A 21,865-nucleotide genomic window follows, 5' to 3' on the forward strand; every position below is an offset into this window, starting at 1 on the left:
CACGGTGACAGCAGTCGGACGCCTTCAGAAGGGAGCCTGAGCGCTCCAGGCCGAGACACGTGCGTTGCTTAAGACACTTCTGATCTTCTGCAAGGCAAAGCCCGGACTTCCAAATAACAACATAAAAACTCCAGAGAAAAATATAAATGATTAAAATGTGGTTTTACATAATGTAAACCATTTAAAACTCATGAAATTAATACATTCCAACACTTCTTGTTGAATAACACTTTATTTTTTTAGATGTACAAAATGTTTCCTTACAAGCGGCAAACATTTTCAGAAAAGCTATATTCAGAAGCATGTGATTTGAATGCTGATTATTTTAACATGAGAAGCAATTACAGGAAGAAAAACTATCTTTAGCCTCCAGATTAGTGACAAACAGTGAGCTATTTTGAATGAATTTTTCTCTTTTCCTACATAGAATAGCAAGAAATGTTTTAAAAACATATGTGGTTTCCAGTAAGGGAACCTTGGGTAAAGTATCTTCTATTTCCTGTCTTTATCCCCAGGGAGAAGGGCTACTGAGGACTCCGCGACTTTCAAGTACGCGTTTGTCTCCACCTGCAGCATCCTGGGTAAGCACCTTACGTCTTCGCAGAGTGGTCCCGGGCAGCTTTCTGGCTGACGTGGATGGTGGATTAAGTCTCCCGTAGTCTTCCGACGGTGACTGCTTACTAATTCCATCCCAACACCACGTGGGCAACGAGGAGGTAACACATCCCAACCATGCAGGACACGATCATCATTGGGAAGCCCAACCTGCAAGACAAAGAGGCAGGCTGTGTGCTCCAGCTTCTGGGGCCAGCTGCGGGACGCAGCACTGGCGGCAGCACGCCACTGCAGAGATCTTCATACAGTGGCCACAAACTCCACAGTCCTTCATTTTTATTTTATTTTATTTTATTTTTTGGCAGAACTGGGGATTGAACTCAGGCCCTTGTGCTTACCAGGCAAGCACTTATCCTACTGAGCCACCTCCCCAGCCCTGTCGTTCATTTTTAGAAGCAACAATTTAGTTATATCTTAGATCGTGAAGATGGACCCTTCTATTGGATAGCTCCCACTGGGTGCGGTTTATTAGAGACCCGCTTCATTTATTTTCAAATATGTAATGGATGTTCACAGCACCAATACATTCCCCAGTGTTCCCATTCCTATCATATATCCCTCTGGCAAGCTGACATGACAGCAGGCCCCAAAGAGAAAACAGGCTCTAACAGAAGCCTGCTTTCTCCGATGAAGCCCCATCGGAGTAGCACTGCTAGACAGAACTATTTTAGATAGTAGCTGCACAGCTCCAGGTAAATATCAGAAGAAAAAAGTAAAAACCACATCATGCCGCAGCCCAAAGCCAAAGGAGGAGCCAGAGTGTCCATCTGCCCCAAGGTCTACGTGGCGAGCACAAGGGCAAAACCAGCAACCTTCAAGACGAAACAGTAAATGCAAACTACTTGCCTGGACAACAGAGAGCACAGATTTGAGAGTGGGAAGAACAGGCGCTCTGGGGCCTGGGGCATGGGCAAGAGATCCAGCACGCGTGTGTAACTACAGAGACCTGGGAGGCCAAGGAGGGAAGAGTGGGGACAGCACCCCAAGGATCATGGCCGAAAGCTGCTAAGAGCATGAGCCTGAGATGTAGTAAGAAGCTGAACGAACCTGAAAAGTGAGCCCCAGAAATCTATGGCAAGGAGAATAGAATCAACCTCCTAAAACCCAAAATAGATGAGAGATAGAGAGATAGATACCTTGAAAAGAATGAGGAAAAAAAAAATGACAACTTGCCTATAGATAAAACAGCCACTTCCTCCTCAGATACCACGCAGGCCAAAAAGAAGCAGCACATTTATCAATCCTGAAAGAGAAGAGCTACCAACTCTGATTTTTATATCCGTCAAAAATAACCTTCAGGAGTGAAGAAGAAATCCAAGTCATTCTCCCATAAAGGAAAACCAAAAGAGCAGCCGACTCACCCTAAAAAAAATGCTGAAAGATCTTCAGTTATAAAGGAAATAATACATGAAGGAATCTTGGAGCACCAGGAAGGAAGAGAAAAAGAACAACCAGAAATATGGTTAAACACAATAAAATTTGTCTCCACTTCAGTTTTTAAATTATGCTTGATACTTAGAGCATAAGTTGGCTCAAAATAGCCAGAAAAGAGGATTTTTAAAGTTTCACTACAAAGAAATGAGAACTGTTGAAGGTGAGGAACGTGTGGGCACCCGACGTGGGCGTTACGCTGTGCCTACATGTACTGAGACAGCACGCTGTACCCCGCTCATACATGCAATGACCATGTGTCCACTGAAATAAAATAAAAACATGCTCACTTTGTGCAGCAGTACTCTCTAGGAATACACAGCAAACTTCAGGACACTTAGCTACAAATGGGTAACACTGGAGGAGCTCGCGTGAGGCCAGCTCCCACGCTCCCCTGGAGCTGGTGAAATCCCAGCTCACTATGTTAAGTTATGTGTGTATTACACAGGACCTAGAGCACCCACCAAGATGTCCATGCCAAGAAGCCACTAACAAACACTAGTAAGCCACACAAACTCAGGAAAAAGAAATGGAAAACCTAAAAGAGAGAAAACGATCATGAAATAGCAGATACAACCCTTAACAAATCACTAATTACATCAATTGTGCAAAGTCTAAATACACCAATTAATAACAAGATTACAGAACGCACTGAAAAGCAAACAAACTCTGTCCAGCTGAGCACTATCTACGAGAAATAACATGATGACTGAAAATGCTGACTCACTAACGCACAGGGCAGGACGGCTGTCCCGACGCCACAGAAACTTATCCACAGGACTGCACGGAGGTCTTCTTTCTAAAGAAGTAAAAGACCTGCACAAGAGCAGCCCAGCGGTCCCACCTGTGCTGCTCACCCACACGAGTGTGTCTTTTCCCTTCGTTCCTTCATCCACTTCATCATCCCCGTCCTTTCTTCCCACTCAACAGGCTCTTTCCTTTCCACAGTGTCTATCGTACCTTTCAGATTTTATTTACTTTTTACACTTCTCACACTAGCAAGACGCTATGATATTTGAAAGGAGCACTTAATGTTTAAGTCATTTTTTAGCTTTTTAAATTTTTTTTTAGTACCATGGATTTATTGTGCTCATTCTATATGAAGTTAGTAAATTCTTTTCTTTTTAGAATTTTCTTTTATTTTGAAGAGTAGAAACAAGAGCAATAAAAATAAAAGCAAAGAAACAGGGCAACATATAACAATACATACATTACAGACTTTCAAAACAAGAATAGTTGACTAACAATGACTGATATATTATCTATTTTTATCATCAAATCTATTGCTCATATTAACAGATATAGTTATGCAAGATGGGACACATGACTGAATACTGCCACATGCTTTCCAGAAAACCTAAATTTTTGTTGTCTCTCATTTTCCTTTATTACCTTTTTAAAAAAATTTACTTTAAAGAGAGTATAGTAATAATTAATATGACGTTAGAAATGATACACACATAGAGGACCAAGATGACAGGTATTTCAAGCATGGCTTTAGCATTATGCATTGTTGTTCTTAATGTAGTTGCTTAGTTCATGAGTGAAATAAACCAGACCCACATGTGTAAATTTTGTGCTGTCTCCCTAGTGTAAGAACTCAGAAGAAACAAAAACTGAGAGGTGTCATAGACACAGGGAAATGGAAAGTGACAGAACCTGAGGATTAAACAATGAAGACACAGAAAGGAGAAAAGACGGGCATGCGGTGGGGCAAAGCCGTGCGTGTGCATGTACCAGGTGGCTAAGGGAGTGGCCTGAGAATTTCCATCATTTGTCTGAGGACAGCGGTTCAGGGGTAGAATTCTCACATTGACTCTCTATGCTGGTATCTTTTAAAAAATTCGTATAACTTTTTAAACCAATTTTGCAGGCTCATATCTGGTAACCTAAATAACTAATTTGAAGATAACACCATGCAACGCAACAACCACTGTTGAATTCTTATTACTTTGTTTAATGAAATTTTGTATCACTTCTAATGTTTTTGTTTCCATTTTGTAATCTTAGAAATTTTTTTAAAAAGTAAAAGCGAACAAAAACTCCTTAAAACTAATCAGCAAACAGCAATTTCAATAAAGACCACAATATAAGATCAGCACTCAGATTTTAATCTTTTTCAACATGCTCCCATTGAATACATGGAAATTCCAGCTATAATTGCTCCAAAAAAAATACTTAAGCACCCACCTAAATCCTGCAAAGATTCTTCATGCAGGATAAATTTTTAAAATAAATAAATAAATTTTAAAGATATATTGATTTGTTTCAAATTAATTAAAAATTAATTAAATTGTAATGAATTAATTAAAATGTAATGGAATTCTTACTGAATTTTTTTTTCTTTTGCAGAGGGAAGCTTATCATAAAATGAACATGGAAGAGCACAAAATCTAAAGTATCAAAACAACCTCAACACAGCATTAAGCAGGAGGCCCGCAGTACCCAGTACAGAGGTTTGCTATGCAGAAACAGCAACCAAGACGGCACAGCCCAAGGCACAAATGTGTGCACTAGCGGACCAGAAGGAAGAACGCAGAAACGCGCCCGCAAAGACGCGCCAGGCTGGCCGCTGGCACGGCGCCAGCGGAGGGACGCTTCCAACCAGCTCCGGGCACCTAGGCAGCCGAAGCACGGGCGATGAAGCTGAGCTTTACTCCTACACAAAATATAGCCATAACGGATTGTAGATTTAAATGTAAAGCATAAACCTAGAAGACACAAAATGTGATAAGATTAAGCCTTTTGAACCTCTAAGTCCATAAACAAAAATATTGATAAAATCAAGATCACAACATACATCTTTAAAAAAAACTCTTCTACTCAGTGATGGCCTTGTTAAGAGAAAATAAAGACTCACTACTGGCTGGTAAAAAACATTGGGAAGCCATGCACCTGACAAAACCTATTACCTAGAATTCATAAAGAGCTCTCAAAATTCAATGGACACAAAGCAAATGATCCAGTTAGAAAATGGACAGAAGACACAGAGACATTCACTGAGCAGGCCGCTCGGTCAGCAGCACCAGCCTTGAGGAGCTGCACCGTGACACCTGCTGCCTGCTCTGCGGGGCTGGGCCGCGGGGCTGTGGCGATGCGGGGTGCGTGCTGGCCCGGCTGTGGGCCGACGCCGTGGAGAAGCAGGTGCTGCTGGCTGAGCACGGGCAACTCTGCGCAAGAGAGGAGGCTGCTCCGGCACTGCAGCTCCAGGGCCTGGCCGAAAGGCAGAATGCTGGGGAGCCTGCAGGACGCCTCTTCACACCCATTCCACCAGGCAGAGAGCCTCCCAGAGGGTGCCCACAGCGGCCAGGGAGACAGTGAATGCCCGCTGAGCTTCAGGAGACCCACTCGGCCTGATGACGCCAGCCCTGCCCGCAGCTCCCCCATCAGTGACCCAGCAGGGTATGAACTCCCACCCAGTTTTTAGGAAGAGACACGCAGGCAGGGCTAGGGTCAGGGGTGGGCCCGAGTTTGGACGGTTGCTGATTGTAATAGTTTAGGCCCTGTTTCCTCATGTACTAGTTGGTTTGTGATTTGCCACCGAAGACTCACACTCACATTCAAAGATATTCGCACATCGGAAGAGAGCCAGACTGTCCATTGGGGTCTATGAGTGTAAAGTGTGCTCGTCCAGTACAAGAAGTCGCCTAGGCAACTGGCCCCTGTCATATGGGATGGGAGCCACCAGGCCCTGCTCCCCAGCCACACGTGGCCCCTGGTCTGTTTCGTAACTAAGGTTCCTCGGGACCAGAGCTCCCCCTTCTGCCGCTCCTCCCCCTGTCCCAGCTGCCCTACCGCTAGATGGCACAACGTCCTGTCACCCTTTACAGAAGTCATTTGTGCGGCAAGTCCCCAGGAGGGGAAGGAGCTCGTGGTGTCACATCGCCCACACAGAAGGCAGGCCTACCTTGCCGGCAGCCACACATAGCAAACCACTTCCAAATATTAAATTTTCAATGTGCCACATTTTTTAAGACTTAGAAAGAAATAGGCAAGATTAAATTTAATCATTTTTATTTAATAAAACATATTCAAAATATTATTTTGCCACTTAAACAACATAAGATCTTAGTGGAATACTTCACATTTTTTCTGAAATTTTTGATCTTGGAAAGGCAGCGCAGATTTCATCTGGGATTCTGTTCACAGTGTGCCTCAGGTGGGCCGCCTGCATTCCAAGGCTCAGCAGCCCAGATCCTGGAGGCCACCAGCCAAGTGAAGTGGGCAGCACAACTCCAGGAGGGCTGGTCTTCCTGCTGAAGGACTGCACAGGGAGGCTGGCAACTTCCAGCCGTCACAGCGTGGGTGGAACCTCCAGGGCGCGGCGTCTGCAGAGAACGTGGCCTGTGGCTGCAAGGCCAGGGGTCGCACAAGCTGAGGTCTCTGTACCCAGACACATTTCTGCCACTCAGGAAGCTCACTAGGGTGGTGTTTTCCATACGCATTTTGGAAATAATGAAAGAAAATGCCTCTAACATTAGTTAGACAGAATTAAGAAACGTGATGGAGTTGTTGACTAGCCAGGCAAGGGCACTGGGTCAGCAGTGGCTGCCCCCCTAGCCACGCAGGCATGGTGGCCAGGCCTACAGAAGCTCCTTCCAAAGAGCCACGAGGGCCAGACGCTCCTTCAAAGCCTAGTGGGTGCCCTGCTTTCTCCCAAGGGAGTGAGGCAGCCTGACTGGCGTTCCAGGGCTTTGCTCACTGCCAGCCGAGAGCCAGCTGGAAGGAGACTTCCTGAAGAGAGGAAGGGATGGCCTCCTGCCCCACCACAGGACCCCGAGGCTCCGGCCCACCCAGAGCCTCGCATTTCCCAGCACAGGCATCTGTCTTGCTTCCAACGCGCTCAGAAAGAGCGACAGCTCCGCAGAAAGGCTTAGGAAAAGTGAATCTGCTCCACGGCCAGCGTCTCATTATGCTTTCAATTCCCTCTGGGTTTTTTTTTTTTCCAATCCATTCTGGCTCTGACATCACACAGTCTTACAGAAGACAAAAGAACTTGAATGTCAACGCCGAAATCAAGATGCAGAATGTCAAATGGGTGCCCAGACATTCGCCGCATTTCATGGACTCAAAGTTAAAAATACATCCAGACTGACAGCGCGGATCCACTGGACCAAGGGCCCCGGATCGCCGGGAACACGGCGCCCAGGACCGCGCCTGAAGCACTCTAACAGCGCTCAGCACGCTGGACAGAGACGTGCTTCTCCACAAGAACTGGTTGCTGAGGAAGTCTCCTGCTTGAGCTCTAGGCTGAAGCCAGTCTTCCTATTTATTTTTCCTTTACGAAAGGCTAAATCATAGTAGAACAGCACTGTAGCTCTTAATCAAATAGGCCTACTTCACACTGTCTTTCCGCAAAGGCAGTGCCTGCTCCTTTTCTTCTGTTCTGGTTTCTCCCTTGTTTCCTGCGCTCTTCAGCCCCTCGCCCCACCACTGGCTTCCTCTGGGCTTAACACGGGGCTTCCCTCACACCCTCACGTTTGAGTGGCCTCAGACCTCACCTCCTGAGACTCCGGGTGACGACTAGCTAATCCTCTTCCTGAGGAGCAACTGGAGAAACCTCCCGCCTCCCGGACACACGGCTGTCCTTATGTCTCCAGCACAATTAATGAGGGGGATCCAGGAGGGCAGGAGTGAGGACAGCCTGTGCGGCACAGCAGCTACAGTGTCCTGGCAGGCAGATGGCTGTGGGACCGCCTGACCTGGCAGAGCGTGCAGGGCATGGAGGACCTGGGGAATGGCAGAGAAAGCAGTCACAGCAACAAAGCAAGAACAGTGCATCCGAGGGAAGGGGCAAGCCTGGAAAGGACACGCGTCAAGGGCAAGACCCCCGTCTGTGCTTTTGTTCTGTGTGAAGAGATTCCGGTCTGTGAGTGCTGTTCTCATACATTCAACCTTAGGAAATGATTGATCATTTTTAACCAACAAAAGACAAAGAAACTGAGAATATCCACTCTCCTGGGCTTTCCCTTTCTGAGAAAACCGCACTCCTGGGCTGTGTTCTTTGCCCACACTCTCCTTGAGGCGCCCCTCTGTGCCAGCTCTCTCGAGTCCAGGTGTTTTCCAGCCATCTTCTGAGCTGATGCTCTCCCCACCCCAAGACCCATAGGCACCCTGGCTTCTGCTTCCTTGAACACCCCTGGGGGCGGGGATCCCCACTGCCCATAACTATGTCTCAGCCCAGAAGATGCTTGCATCAGGCGTGGACTTCTCAGTGCCTCTCCTCAAATGTTCCAGTACCTTCTCCCACATTCCCATCTTCATTCCAAATGTGACCTTCCTTCATTGGACTCTGAGCAACATTGTACTCATCCAACTCCAATGATATTTGTCATTTCTACCCAGAAAGCTTTTAACATCATTTCCTCCATCCAGTGTTGAGCTGCGCCTGGATTGCACCTCCTGTGCCCTCCTCTAAGAGCCTCTCCGCCAGCACACACCTTCTCTCGCCCTGTTCTCCTGGTGTTTTCCGCCAACTGATAAAACACCACAGCTCTCTCTGGTCCCTCACTCCAGTCTAGTCCCTCTTGAATCACTTATGCCTTAGCATTACAGGGCACTACGGTGGCATAACATGTTGGTGTTGGAAGAAAGAGAAGCAGCCTTGATCCCTGCCTGCAAGAAGCTCGCTGGGAAAGAAGCTATAAAAGCAAATCTGCGGTCCGCTTGTGAGTGCTGCACAGGTGTTATGAGGCAGAGGCCAGAAGCAAACCATCCTCAAGCACGGAGCCTGGCTGGGGGCCCGAGGCTGAGCAGAGCAGGGACAATGGCTAGGAAAAATGACTGAGACTGGCTCTCAGCCCTGAAGAGGCAACTAATCATCAGGAAAAGAGAACAGGCAGAGCGAACTCTGAGAGAATGCTTACTTACTCTGATATTTTCTAAGATTTTAGTGATCTATATTCCTCCAAGAAAATATCCTTTTTATAAAAATTTCTTTCTTATTAAGATAGATAGATAGATAGATAGATAGATGATAGGTAAAGAGACAGATATATTCTAATATGGCTAACATTCTTTACCTTTGCTTTACCATACTTTCTTTTTTTGAGACAGGGCCTCACTATGTGGTTCAGGTTGGCCTTGACCTCACTAAGCAGTCAGACTGGCCTCGAATTCCCAGCAAGTGTCCTGCCTCAGCCTCCACACCAGCTTACTGCATATTTTTATGCTTAATTTGTTAATAGCTGCTTTTCCATGCTGCTGATCTGTGGGTGTCAATACTTTACCTACGCTGTCAATGGTGGCTACCCCCAAACACTACCTCCTGGCTTGCCAATTCCACCATTTTTAATTTTCCAATTCAGTGAGCTTGGCTTTATGTTGTTGGCTGCTTTTTTATTCTTTCCTGTCATTTTATTCACATTCAGGTACTTTTGTATTTGCAATGAGGCTACATCCCAAGAACGCATAGTAATCTGAAAACATACTGAAAATTCACTATGTCTAGGCTCCCTGGACAGGTGTCTTGGTAATTTTCTTGTTGGAGGGACAAAATGCCTGACACCCACCAGGTAAAGGAGGAAAAATTCATCTTAGCAGTTTGTGGAGGAGTACCAACTTGACGTGGTGTGGAGCAGGCCATGGTTGATATTAATAAACTGGTATGAAGTAAGCTGAGAGCCTGCTGTAGGCTTCCGTGACGCACAGTGCGACCCGAGACTGACCTACAGACAAGGCTAATCCTCACGCCAGTGGCCAGAGCTGAGACCGGCAATCAGTCTGCGAAGTCCTGGTGGCTCCAAGGAAGATACCCACCACACTGAGGACTCTGACTCGGCCAATTCCTCCTAGCTCAGTTGTCACAGCCAGCAGATAATCACATTACTAGCTAACGTGATCTACTTCTGTGTGCTTTTCCAAAAATGCTTTGTTCCTCAAATTCTTGAGCCTGGATCCTTCAGTTTTCCTGTGTCAGTGGTTCACCCATCATGTCCTGCAGCCCACCAACACATGCCCCAATTAAACTGTGCACTAATAAAGGCCAGGGACACCATACCTCATGGTCTTAGTCCTTCTTTGGCTTGACCATCCAGTTCCCCTGGTAACTAAAATATATACCTTGGCTGTGTTTTATACTTTCATCATAATCCTGAGCAGGAGATTGGTTTTCCTAAGGTCAGGGCCCGATACTATCCAGCTGGATGCAAAGTAGGGCGGCAAGACAGTGGGGGAAGGGAGACAACAGTCTGTGGCAGGGTAGGCAGAAGAGAAACAGTCCAAGGCAGGGTGGAAGGGAGAAGAGAAGCAGGCCATGGCAGGGCAGGCAGGGCAGGAGCCACCCGCACCCAGGTTGGGGCTTCCCTCTTCAGGAATTCCATCACCCACAGTCACACTAAATCAATCAGTGGACTGATCCAGTTATCACACACCCATAATCCAGTCACCTCGAAAGCCCACCTATGAGTACATGAGGACAGGGGGACATCTACAGTGGACGCAAGCCCCAGCACCAGTTAGCAACACAGTGTGCTGCGTACCAAATGCTTTCCTCAGCATCTCAGGATCGACTGCACGTGGCTAGCCTAGGAACAGATCACAACTCAAAATTCTAGGTATTTTCTGCATATACCAATTTTGCACCACTGTAAATATTTAAAAAAAAAAAGTCTATTGTTAAATCAGAAACTGTGTTGTTTTTCCTCAATTTAGAAACATGTAAAATACCCAAGACCTCCCTTTTTCACAAGTGGCTTCAAGGACTGCGGGAACACTTGCACTGCAGCCCTGGCTCCTCGGAGCAGCCGGGGAGGGCCGGCAGGGCAGGGCCTTGGGGAGGGGCGAGTCGGTTCTACTGGGCCTGGCAGGCAGTAGGTCTCTCTGAGCCTCACTTTCCTGCAAAACAGTATTTTGCGCTACAAAGTTAAATCATAAAATGCACAACGCAGTGCTTGGCACTTTGCAATGTTAGTGCTTTGTATTCATAAATGTCCTTGAAACAGCACTAGTGCTGCTTAGGCCACCACTGCTGCAAGGCACACCGAAAGACACTGCTAGAAGCTTTACCTCTGCTACGAGCTGCGCGTACTGCCTCTACACTCTCGGTCCCTGCTCTTCGTTTGTAACTTAAATTGCTGTGTTGTGCTCAAAGACTGCTTGAAAATACCATTGTCCAGCTTTGGAATTCTCTTCTTAGCTCGGTGCGTGAAGAATTTTTGTAGGTGTTTTCTGGATTCTTAAAAGACGGCATATCTTTCATAGGAGGTAAAGAGGACTATATATCCAATAATTCAATTTCTAGAGGTGATATCACTTGGAAGTCTTTCATTACAACGACACATATTGATTTCTTTTTAGTTTATAACTGGATTTACTTTTTTATACCATGGTGCCACATTTTTAAAACTTAAAACTATTATGTTGCCTCTCTTGCTGAATTTTCACATGAACTCTGAGTGGATGTATAAGTGTTGTAATACAGATGCCGAGGTTCACGTTCTCAAGTGCTGTGTCAGGATCCGGCCTTGTCCTCTCACCAGCAGCAGAGGCACCCATGCAAACTCCGAGCCTGGGTGTAGCTGGGACCTGGGACCTTCAGCATGCAGCGTTACACAGTGCAGATGGCTCCAAGTCCCCGTCCAGAGCCACTTCCTCAGCTCCGAGCTGACAGCCCTCCGCAGGGATGTAGTCACTGAAGCACATGTGAGAGGGTCATACTCCTCAACTCTTATGGCAGAACTGGGTCCTTTCAAGGAAGTCACCTCAGAATGTGACTGTATTTGGAAACAGGGTCTTTAAAGAGGTGACTAAGATGTGCTTGGGTCTTCGGAGTGGAGCCCCAACCCCACGCAACAGGGTCCTTATAAGCAGACGAGATCTGGGCACCCAGTGGGAAAGCTGTGCGAGAAGGTGGGTTCTCCGGGTCTCTGGCTCTTCGATTAGGCAAACCGTGCTGTCTGTGGAAACTCTGCAGTAGGCCCGGTGTTCAACCTCACCCCTTTTCTGCTCCTTCTCTGCACTCCTCCCTTGGTGACCTATCAACCAGCTGACTTTAAGTCTCTCCTTGCTGCAGGCAGATGGCTGCGAGGTCCATAGTCACAGTCACCAAGCACACCACCCTGGTGCCACCCCAGATATCAGGGCCCTAGAAATCAGCCTGGCCACCTCGGGCACCTCGGGCTGCCATGACAAAGTCACGCAGGTCGGGCTGGGGCCAAAGCTGGCCTGACACTGGAGAGCCGCCCTCGCTGGGCTGTAAGGCTGAGGGCCCAAGATGAAGGCGCCCGTGACTTGACTTCTCTCGCGGCCTCCCTCCTGCCGTGTGGCGGCCACTCTCTTCCCACATCTTCACGCATCCTCTGGCCAGCTCTGTTTCTTTACCTCCTTACACACCAGCCAGACTGGATCAGATCCCACACTGTGACTTTCTTTTAGCTAAATACCCCTTTAAAGACCAAATATGTGCACATTCTGATACTCGGGACTGGCATCTCAACATAGGAATTCTGCGGCAGGCAGTTCATCTACAGCATGATCTAGTGCCAAATGCCTTACATTCACGCTGGAGATATGAGGGTGACTTCTCAGCTTTTCTTCTTTGCCTGACCCTTATTCCAGCACTTAATTTTAATTCTCAAAGTCATAATTTGCTTCTTAGCCTTTTATCCTATCAGTCAGAAGCCCTCAAGTTTCTGTTACTATAAATATTTCATATTTTTCCATTTTAAATCACTTTCCTTTCTCTAACAGCGCTTCTGGCCCACACACTGCTCAGTGGCATTAACCTTACTGGTGTTTTCACTGAAACCGCAGAGTTCACAAAGCTCTGGGACATCAGGAATTATCCAAACATAGCCAGGCTTGAAAGCCTGACCTCAGCGCTCTGTAGAGGCATGCTGACCGGGGCCTTCCTCACGGGGCCTGGTAGCCCAGGAGTCAGGGCAACCCAAGAGTGGGCCCCGCACTGGTTCTGTCCTGCAGCAGAGCGCTGGAGCTACTTGTTCCAAAAGGACCCGGAGCTCGCTCCTGTGCTGTGACTGCAGCTCACCAGCACGCGGGTTCAGCTTCGCTGCGGACTTCCGTGCTGTGTCTCCCTGCTGTCTCCTCGCTTCCCCACGTGGGAAGAGGTTGACCAGCTCTCACTGGGAAACACAGGGCTCCTCTCCACTCTCTCTCCAAGAGAAGGGTTCCGGAATCATGAAGGCAGCCAAGCTCTCGTTAGCAAGCCTACGAGGAGCCGCATCCTATATTCATCAGAAGCCCATGAATGTGGCCTCTCAGGTGCAATATCCTACTTCAGGAAGGAATCTCCAAGCACAAATAATCCCCACTATGTTGACCTAGTTTGAGTTCATATTTTTTTCTTTAGAAGTTCAGGCACGCCATAATTACGGCGTTGGGGCTAGGGATTTGTCAGTGTTTGGGGAACGCATGGGATTCCTCTCCTTTTCTCCTCTGAATCAGCTTAGATTCCCTCCCTATTCATTTTAACAGAAATTCAGGTAATTTAGAAACATGTGCCCGAGGGCCTGAATGGAGCAAAAGGAGCAACCAATGAAGGTCAACACAGAGGGCTGTGACACTCAGGTTTTTATAACTAGGATAAATGTGAGGGCCACTGCTTCTCCAGTGGCTAGACAGAGTGCAGGGACTCCACCCTTGTCTCTGAGGACTGCGGATGGGCCACAGGGTATGGGCAGTCCTAAGGAAAAGAAGAAATAAGGCACTGGTGCCGCATCTCCATAAACATCTGGTAGTGCACTTGGGCCTTGCAGAGGACACCGGGGGCTCAGGAGGTTGCATGCTTTAGCACGGGACGAGTCATCTCTCTTTCTCCACACAGTCCCCACATCCTGCGCCGCGGGAAACATCCTTCCGATCCCAGCCACCTCACCATTAGGCTGTACCCCTAAACAGGGGAGCAATTTGACCCTAGCAATTTGTAAAGAACACTTTATACTGAAGCACTGTTTGGATCCAGGGTAAACGAGGAAATGTGAGGGACAGGTACCGAGTGGTGGTCTAAGTTATAATACTATTTATTCTGCAGTTAGACACACTTTGGAAAGGACAAGGGCAGTGATATGAAATCTCTTATGGGGCTTTTATGGCCCTTCATCTCTGGTACCTAAAGAGGGCTCCAAGCAAGAGGAATCTGGCATCACTGATGACCCTGAGCTGCTCACTGGTCTTCCAGGGATGAACAGGCACCGATGGGACAACATTTCCTAAGTCAGTTAGCACTGGATATTCAGCACAGATTGCAAAACCTCACTTGGGGCCCCAGAGCCTATGACCTAAGTGCTAGGCAAGGCCTCCTCTGTTTTCAGTGGCTGAGATCCCGATGAGGGTAAAAGAAGGGATAAGAAAAAAGATACACAAAATTGTGGCTGTTCACACCAAGAGTGTGCTAGGCATACCCAGGTCATCCCAGGCAAAAGCCAAGGCCAATCAGGGAAAGCGCACAGAAATGACGTCGGCAATGCACCCCACCTGGGCCCTGTCCATGCAGGTGGCTGATGTAGCTGGCTCAGACACTGGAAGATTCCACTTCCAGAGAGGGGCCAGGCCAGCCAAAACCCTTGTCTCCCACTGAAATGAGAAGGTCTGAAGGACCCTGGGCAGTCTAAATGCCCTGTCTGCAGACACGGCCACCTCTTGTGAGGAACCTGGGCAGCCCCAGATGCCACGAGCAAGCCAGTTGAGTTGCTGCTAACTGGAAGGGTGGCTCCTTCTGTTCTCGCTCCCTCTCTAGGAAAGCCTGCTCTGGGTCTATAGCCATACTTGGGGATGAGGGGACCCAAATCAAATCTTCTCTCTTCTCACTCTGTCACATCAACTCAGAGGGCAAACGTTCAACTATGAATTTTTAATTGCCCTCCAGTGTCCTAGTCCCTTACTAGCAAGAGATTTACCAGCCAAACAGATAGCTACGTTCAAATTCTGGTAGTGCCAAAATGGATTTTACGTGTTGGGACTATATCAGCCTCTCTGACCTAATTAGCCTAATTAGTCCTGCTGCATGTATAATGGAATTCCCGTAGAGCAAATTCAGCAAGTCTGATAGTTATAAAACTATAAGAGCCACGCCTATTTCCCAACCAAAAGCAACATCCAGTCAGAGGAGGCGTCCATAAGGGAGACGCCTCCAGCCTCTTGCAGACAGGCCTCCCAACATGGCCTGGCCAGCGCCCTAGCAAGCCCCCCTGCTCCCCATCACGGGCCTGCAGAACGTCAGGTGCTACAGGCAAAGGTGCTTTCTTTTCTATTCCCAGTGCCACTTTGCTTTTAAATAGGAAAATCCTTTCCAATGAAAAACATAACAAGATCCAGTACGTGGACAGTTCTCCCCAGGGCTTTAGAGCGAGCCCTCACCTTTTTGCTGGGCAAAGCAACCTGGAGCCTGAACAGGGAACCAACTGCGTTACATGCATGATATTCTAATTGGGAAGCCCCCCGGGGGGCCTCCAACCATAATTCTCCCCAAGCCCTCAATTTTCTAGCTCATAAGGGATATAAAGTCTCAAAGGAAAAGGCTTAACTACCCCTTTGGACAATCCAGTACTTGGGATACACGCTTACACCTGGAGAACGGGGCTTCCAGGGACTGGATCCAGGCTCTCTGTGATCTCAGGCCCCCTCTCATGAAGTAACAGCTTTGCTCCTTCCTGGGAATGGCTCACTTCTCCTGGGTCCGGATACCTACTTTTGAACTAACAGCAAAGTCTTTGTATGGTCCTGCATCTGCCTGTAGACTAGACGAAAGTGACTGATAACGCCTTTCAAGAAATAAAACATGCCCTTACTTGGGCTCCAGTACTAGGAATACTTAATTTAAGAAAATCATTCTGCATGCTACTGTATGCAGGAGGACTGTTGTGGGTTCAACACCTGCCTGGGCTACAAAGTGAGCTCAAGGCCAGCCTGAGCTGCATAGTGAGACCCTGTCTCCAAAAGACAGACAGACAGACAGACAGACAGACAGACAGACAGACAGAGAGAAAATGTAATGAAAAAAGAAAGAAACACTTTTCCTGTACATTTCCAAAAGGAGAAAACTTACTTTGGGTGTCTTTTTTAAAAAAAATTTTATTTCTCTACTTGGTACAGGGTCTCGCTATGCAGCTTGGACTCACAGTGATTCTCCCATCTCAGCCTTCCCCATACTGGGATTATAGGTGTCTGCCACCATGCCTGGTTTTGGTGGCCAGCACAGTACGCCAGGGGTTCCAGGGCCAGCATGGTGTGTGGTGCCGGGGATTGGATCAAACCAGGTCCTTACACTTGCCAGGCAGGCACTTAAGCCACCGAGCTGTCTCCCCAGCCTGCTTTGGGTGTCTTGACACAAAGGTTGGAATAGGAACTTCACACAGGGGCATGCATTTCGAAAAAGTTAGAGTGCCTGCTGCACAGCCACCCTGCCTAAGAGCAACAGCAGCTACATCTATGCTAAGAGAAAAGCTATTAAACTAGCTTGGGGGAAAAGCCAGAAGTCCTGATTCCTCATTAGGTCAGAGCTATTCTTTTTTTCTTTCCTTTTCTTTCGTGTGTGTGTGTGTGCGTGTGTGTGTGTGTGTGTGTGCCAGGGATTGTACTCTGGACCTTGCACTTGCCAGGCAAGCACTTAGGCCTCTGAAGCATCTACCCAGTGGGCCAGGGCTATTCTTGAGACAAAAGATTACTCGAGATTGGCGGGGGAAGGCCTTTGAAGCGTCAGGACACACTTCTAGATGTCTCTGCGGCGACCATAAATATCTGTACTCCTCTTAATCCTGCCTCGAGAACCTGCAGGCTTAGAGGTTAGCCGCTCTTGTGAGCAGTGATTTCCAGGCCCAGGTAAGAAGGCAGGACACCAGTGACCTGTGACTCCCAGACCCTGAGGAAGCGGGGTTCACTGAGGAAGGCAGCTTTTTCTAAGGCCATTGAAAGACAGGCCATGCAGTAGTCAGTTCACAAAAGACCCTGGGGGCCAAGTCCCCATCCCCAGGGGACCTCTGCTCAAACAGCAGATCGTACACGTCTTACCAGGCATTGCTATTAGGAAAGGACGAAAAGCTAAATATCTGCACAGACCAACTGTGCCTTTCCGGTGCCACAGGCCTGTTCAACCATCTTGAAAGAAAACAATCACCGTGAAGCATAAACAGGACACTCTGCAACTCCTACAGACAGTCTATTCTTCCAACAGGTCGCTGTCATTCATTGCAATGGATGACTGGAGTCTCCTTGGGAATTAGTGGGCTGGTAGGGGGAAAGGGGGAAGCTTTACACACAGCCCAAGACTGGCTTTATTCCTGGTTCCCGAGGAACACTAAAATCAGACTGCATCTCTCAGGACAGTATTTGGGCTCTGGAACCAAGGGGAATTCAACAGGGACTCTGGTGGTATTTAGGAAATAAACCGGTCCTTGCTTAAGGGACATGCAGGAAAGCTACAAATGCCCGTATGGTTATTTCCACATGGGAAGAGAAGCTACGTGGGAAATGGTCACAGGAGTTGTCACAGGGCTGGGACTAGGGGTGGCCACCCAACAGGTGTGCAAAGCTTGCCCGCTCTTTGCTTCCAATCACCCCAGCAAGCCCAGACAAGCCCTCTTGTTAGAACCTGTGCAGAGGACAGGGACATATCCCGGGAAGCACCGGCAATGGTACTTCACGCACATGCCGCCATGTGGGAGATTTAAGCAAATACTGGACCTAACTGGCACCCTTATGGGCTGGATTGAGGCCTTCCCTACCCGTTCAGAGCAGGCTGGGAGGCAGTCAGGGTGCTCCTCAAAAAGATCATCCCCTCATTAGGACTTCCCCAGTTCCTGCAGAGCGACAACAGGCCTTCCACAACCTTGCAAATAACACAGGTGGCAGCAAACAAAGCAGCACCTCCATCCTGTGTGGAGACCTCGTCTTCCTGAAAGGTCAAGAAGGCTAAACAGACCCTACATCAACCTCTGGCAACCCTTTTCCAAGAGACTTCTGAGTCTTGGCTCTAGTTATGGCCAATATCCCTCACAGAGGTTTGAAACTCCCCAAAACTGGGCTAAATACGAGTCTGTTTGAGGTGTTCCTTAAGGAGGCCTTTTATATCTTCTGACATGGCAAGCAGACGCAGAGACGCAAGACTCTTCCAACATCCTATTAATCTGGGCCAAGTGGAATAGACCACCCAGCTGCGTGGGATCGAAGTCCTCCTAGCTCCTGAGCAAGGGCAACCACCTAGTTAGTGTTTGTCCTGGAGACTAAGTGTTCACCAAAACTTGGAAAGAAAGGATCCCTGCAGACCAGGGAAAACCCAAATGCAAGGGTCCCTTGTCAGTGATCCTTGCCAAAATCCAGCCCACCTGAAGGGTCTGTGGAAAAAGACTGCCCGAAAGGAGAGGCTACTCTTAGGGACCTCTGGAAGACCCATAGTTCCTCCTCAACAAAAGATGCTGGGCTGCTGTAGGTACAGATAAGCAGAGTCACTAGTGACCCCCAACGCCCTACAGCTTGAATGGACTCTGATTTTTAATTAGATCAATAATGTGGGTCACCTCGCTAGGGCACAGCTCTCATGGAAATCTCTGATTGCCAGGTGTGTCAGAGCCACCTTTTAAGACAGATCATGAAATATTCCAACCTGTTTCCTCTCACACCCTGGCTGTCCATCCCTAACCAAGCAATAAAACGTGTCCATTCCAAGCTTCAGGTGCTGATCCAGACCATAGCCCCCAGCTCTCCTCCTGACAAATGCACCACGCTTTCTCCCACTGAACAGGCCACCCAATAGCTCCTCACAGGCCAGGAGAGAGCCTAGAGGTGCAGGGTGAAAAAACCTGCATGGCAAGCGCTAGGTCCTGAGTTCGATTCCCAGTACCAAAACAAATAAAATATTTTAAAGGTTTGTCACATGTGGACACCACCTTTTTTCTTATTGTCTTCTGACAGGCTTCTGTCAACCCAGCTGGTGAGCCACAGCATGCTAAGGTAGTGGCAGAGGACATAATCGCCATGAGGTAAGACCTACTGTCCTTTCTGTCAGAAGTGGCTATTGAAGACAGAGACTCCAACGCCCTCAACAACCCATGAAGAGCTAGGTGGACCTTTGCTTCTCAAGGGGAGTAAAGCAGGAGATTAGGATGTGGGTGTGACATGCCAGTCACAGAAATCCAGGGTACACACGCCCAGCACTGCACCCGATCTCAATCAGGAAGTGCTGTCTTCAGTTCTTCTGATGCAAAGCAAGCAGGGTTTTGGTAGGACAGCCTACACCTGATGCCACCTGGGGGGGGGCACAAACGATGGTGGCCGTTAACCTCGTGGCCACTGTGAGTTCTTTCAGTAGCCCACTCTCCTCCCATAGAATGTATTCCTTTTCCTACTTTAACTGGTCTGCACTCACTCTGAAAAGGATATTTCTTTCCTTATCTTTAAAAAAATGTAAGCTTGGTATAGTGGTGCTCGCCTGTAATCCCAGCACTCAAGAGGCCGAGGCACAAGGATCCCTCTAAGTTAGAGGCCATCCTGGGCTACAAAATGAGTGCTCAAGGGCAACCAGAGCTGCATATCGAAACCCTGTCCCAAAACAACAAAAAATAAAATAAAAATAAAAATTAGAAAGCCTCCATACCTTTTGTGTGCTTCTTGTCCTCTTCCTTGTTCCGGACAAGAACCCAGAAGGAATCTAGAGGAGCCACTGTGTCCCACGAAGCCCCAAAGTCTGACACGGACGGAGCCTGCCCCAGGGCTGCTACTGCTCACCCTCTGGAGACCTGAAGAGTCCTGCGGGTGGGAGGCCGCAGATCCCCACCAGGCCGCTCTGGCACCCAGCACGGCGGTGCACACGGACCACACGGTCTGTGAGCCTTCCTGCGCAGCAGATGGACACACACGAACACACCAGGAAGTCTCCACCCAGGGCAGCGCCCATCGGCCCTGACTTTCATTATGGGCAGCTCTGGGTGTCTCCAAGTGTTACTCAAATGAAATTCCAGGGTCAAATGAGCTTGAGAACACAGGCTGCTCTGTGAGTAAGCACGGCGCTCCTTGGCATCAGATACGCCAATCCGCACCGTGGTCCTCCAGGGCTGCATTTCATCAGGCAGTTTCCCAGAAGTGTTTAACTGGCAAACCTTCTTCTTCGTTTACTTTAAGCCTCTATATTCAAGGCTCAAGGACTGAGAAATACAGAATGGTCAGCAGCCAAAACCTATCACAAGTACTTTAGATTTTAAAAATGGAAAATACGAGATTACGGTTCATGATTGTGTTTCTCTACAAAATATGAGGGGAAAGAGCTGCTTAAGCTTTGACCCCACTCAGAATTATTCTGGCTATAGAAAAGTGCTTGTCTGTTTCTAAGCCAAGCATCTCCTCTCTTGATATTCACACCAGAAGCGCCAGATTTGGCCATGGAGAGCATCAGCTTTTTTTATCAAGGCTCTAATCTCCAGCTGGGCATTTCCAGCCCCATTCAGCTGCTGCATGGGGCACTTTGCTGCCAGCTCTGGCCATGGGCTGGGCTCTCCCAGAGGGGTCAGAAGTGGCCCGGGGAACCCCGCCTCTGTCGTGGAGAGGAGGCAAACATGGGCTGTCAGAGGCAGCTGCCGAGGCTGCTATGTGTCCAGATCAGCTGACCTCACCCCTTCGGCTCCTTCTCAAATGAAAGGATTGTTTCCTGTCCTCCTTCCACGGGTGAGGGCTATTTTCTTAGCATCTCTTACACCTCACGTGCTCAAACTGAAGTGTCACAATGCCACCAACATAAAATACACCATTGTTTAGCCATTCAAAGATTAAAACGCTTCTGACTAGCACTCTAGCACGGACTGATACTGACTTCCTGGTAAGTCTAAATATCAGCAGACGCAAGGGAGACCCACACGGTGCTTTCTTTTGTGTACTTTATCATCTTTCATAGCTGTTCATTCTTCCTCATATGCCCTCTTGCAGAAGAAGATGGTTTTCGAAACCTTGAAAATAACTTGCATATTGACATGACAATTATAATGAACTTCTAGAATTTCAAAATGAAAAACACCCTTGGAGAGGATCTTGTTGAAGCCTTCACATCTACTTGAGGAAGCCAAAGCTTGAAGGCAGTGACTTGCAGCCGGCTCTTTCAATATGCGTTTGTGGGTGTCTCCCTAATGCCAGACACTGTTCTCTGTCACACTGCGTGGAAAAGAAATGCAAAATTCTTTGTTTCGGTACAGCTTTACTCTACTGTAAAGAGTTGGAAATGGAACTCAGTTCTCTTTCTCACTCTGTCGCCTCTTCCTCTCTGCCTCCTCTTCTGCATAGTGACACTTCCTTACATTTTCTCACACAAGTGCCTACAGTAATGTCCACAGAGGCACATGCGCATGCCCAAGGTGAATGAAAACACATCTGCATTTGAATTAAGTCAATACTTGGTGACCTGTTTCTGGGAGAGTCATGCCCTGCAAGAGCAGCCTCAATGGCAAGAAGGGAACAAAACAAGGCAGTTCAATCTTCCAGATTCACGTCTCTGTGTTAAAGTACCTCCATGTAAAGAGGAAAATGAATATCAAAAGTCTCCCAGTAGAACATCACTGAGGGTATTTTCTACTGCAAGTTCAGGGTAATCCCATCACAAGTTCCACTGTCAGGAACATCTTAGGTCATTCGTATTTTGTTGACAAAATTGAGAAAGCAAAGCAGAAAATATCAATTCACATAAAAGGTAACATAAGAATAATTAATTCTTTCAGTATCCATTTATGTGACTGGTAGTCAGCTCTTCCAATTCTTTTACAAAGGACCACCTCACAATGACCACCACTACTATGACTTTCACCACCACCACAGTGACTACCACCACCACCACTACCACCAACACCATCACCAACACCACTACCATCACCACCATGACCACCACCAC

At 47.8% G+C, this 21,865-nt stretch overlaps 1 protein-coding gene across 1 annotated transcript in view; it reads right to left on the minus strand.

Annotated features, from left to right (window-relative positions):
- Positions 1-606: 606 nt before the first annotated feature.
- The window catches only part of Oca2 (OCA2 melanosomal transmembrane protein), a 276,342-nt gene continuing 255,083 nt past the window's right edge, over positions 607-21,865 (minus strand). The window contains exon 25 of the mRNA XM_012517636.2: positions 607-765. Coding sequence (XP_012373090.1) covers positions 681-765 — 85 coding nt within the window. The 3' untranslated portion in view covers positions 607-680. The remainder of the gene's footprint in view (positions 766-21,865) is intronic.

Source organism: Octodon degus, unplaced genomic scaffold (genome assembly GCF_000260255.1).
Source record: "Octodon degus isolate 3935 unplaced genomic scaffold, OctDeg1.0 scaffold00199, whole genome shotgun sequence".
In the NCBI taxonomy this organism is placed as follows: Eukaryota; Metazoa; Chordata; class Mammalia; order Rodentia; family Octodontidae; genus Octodon; species Octodon degus.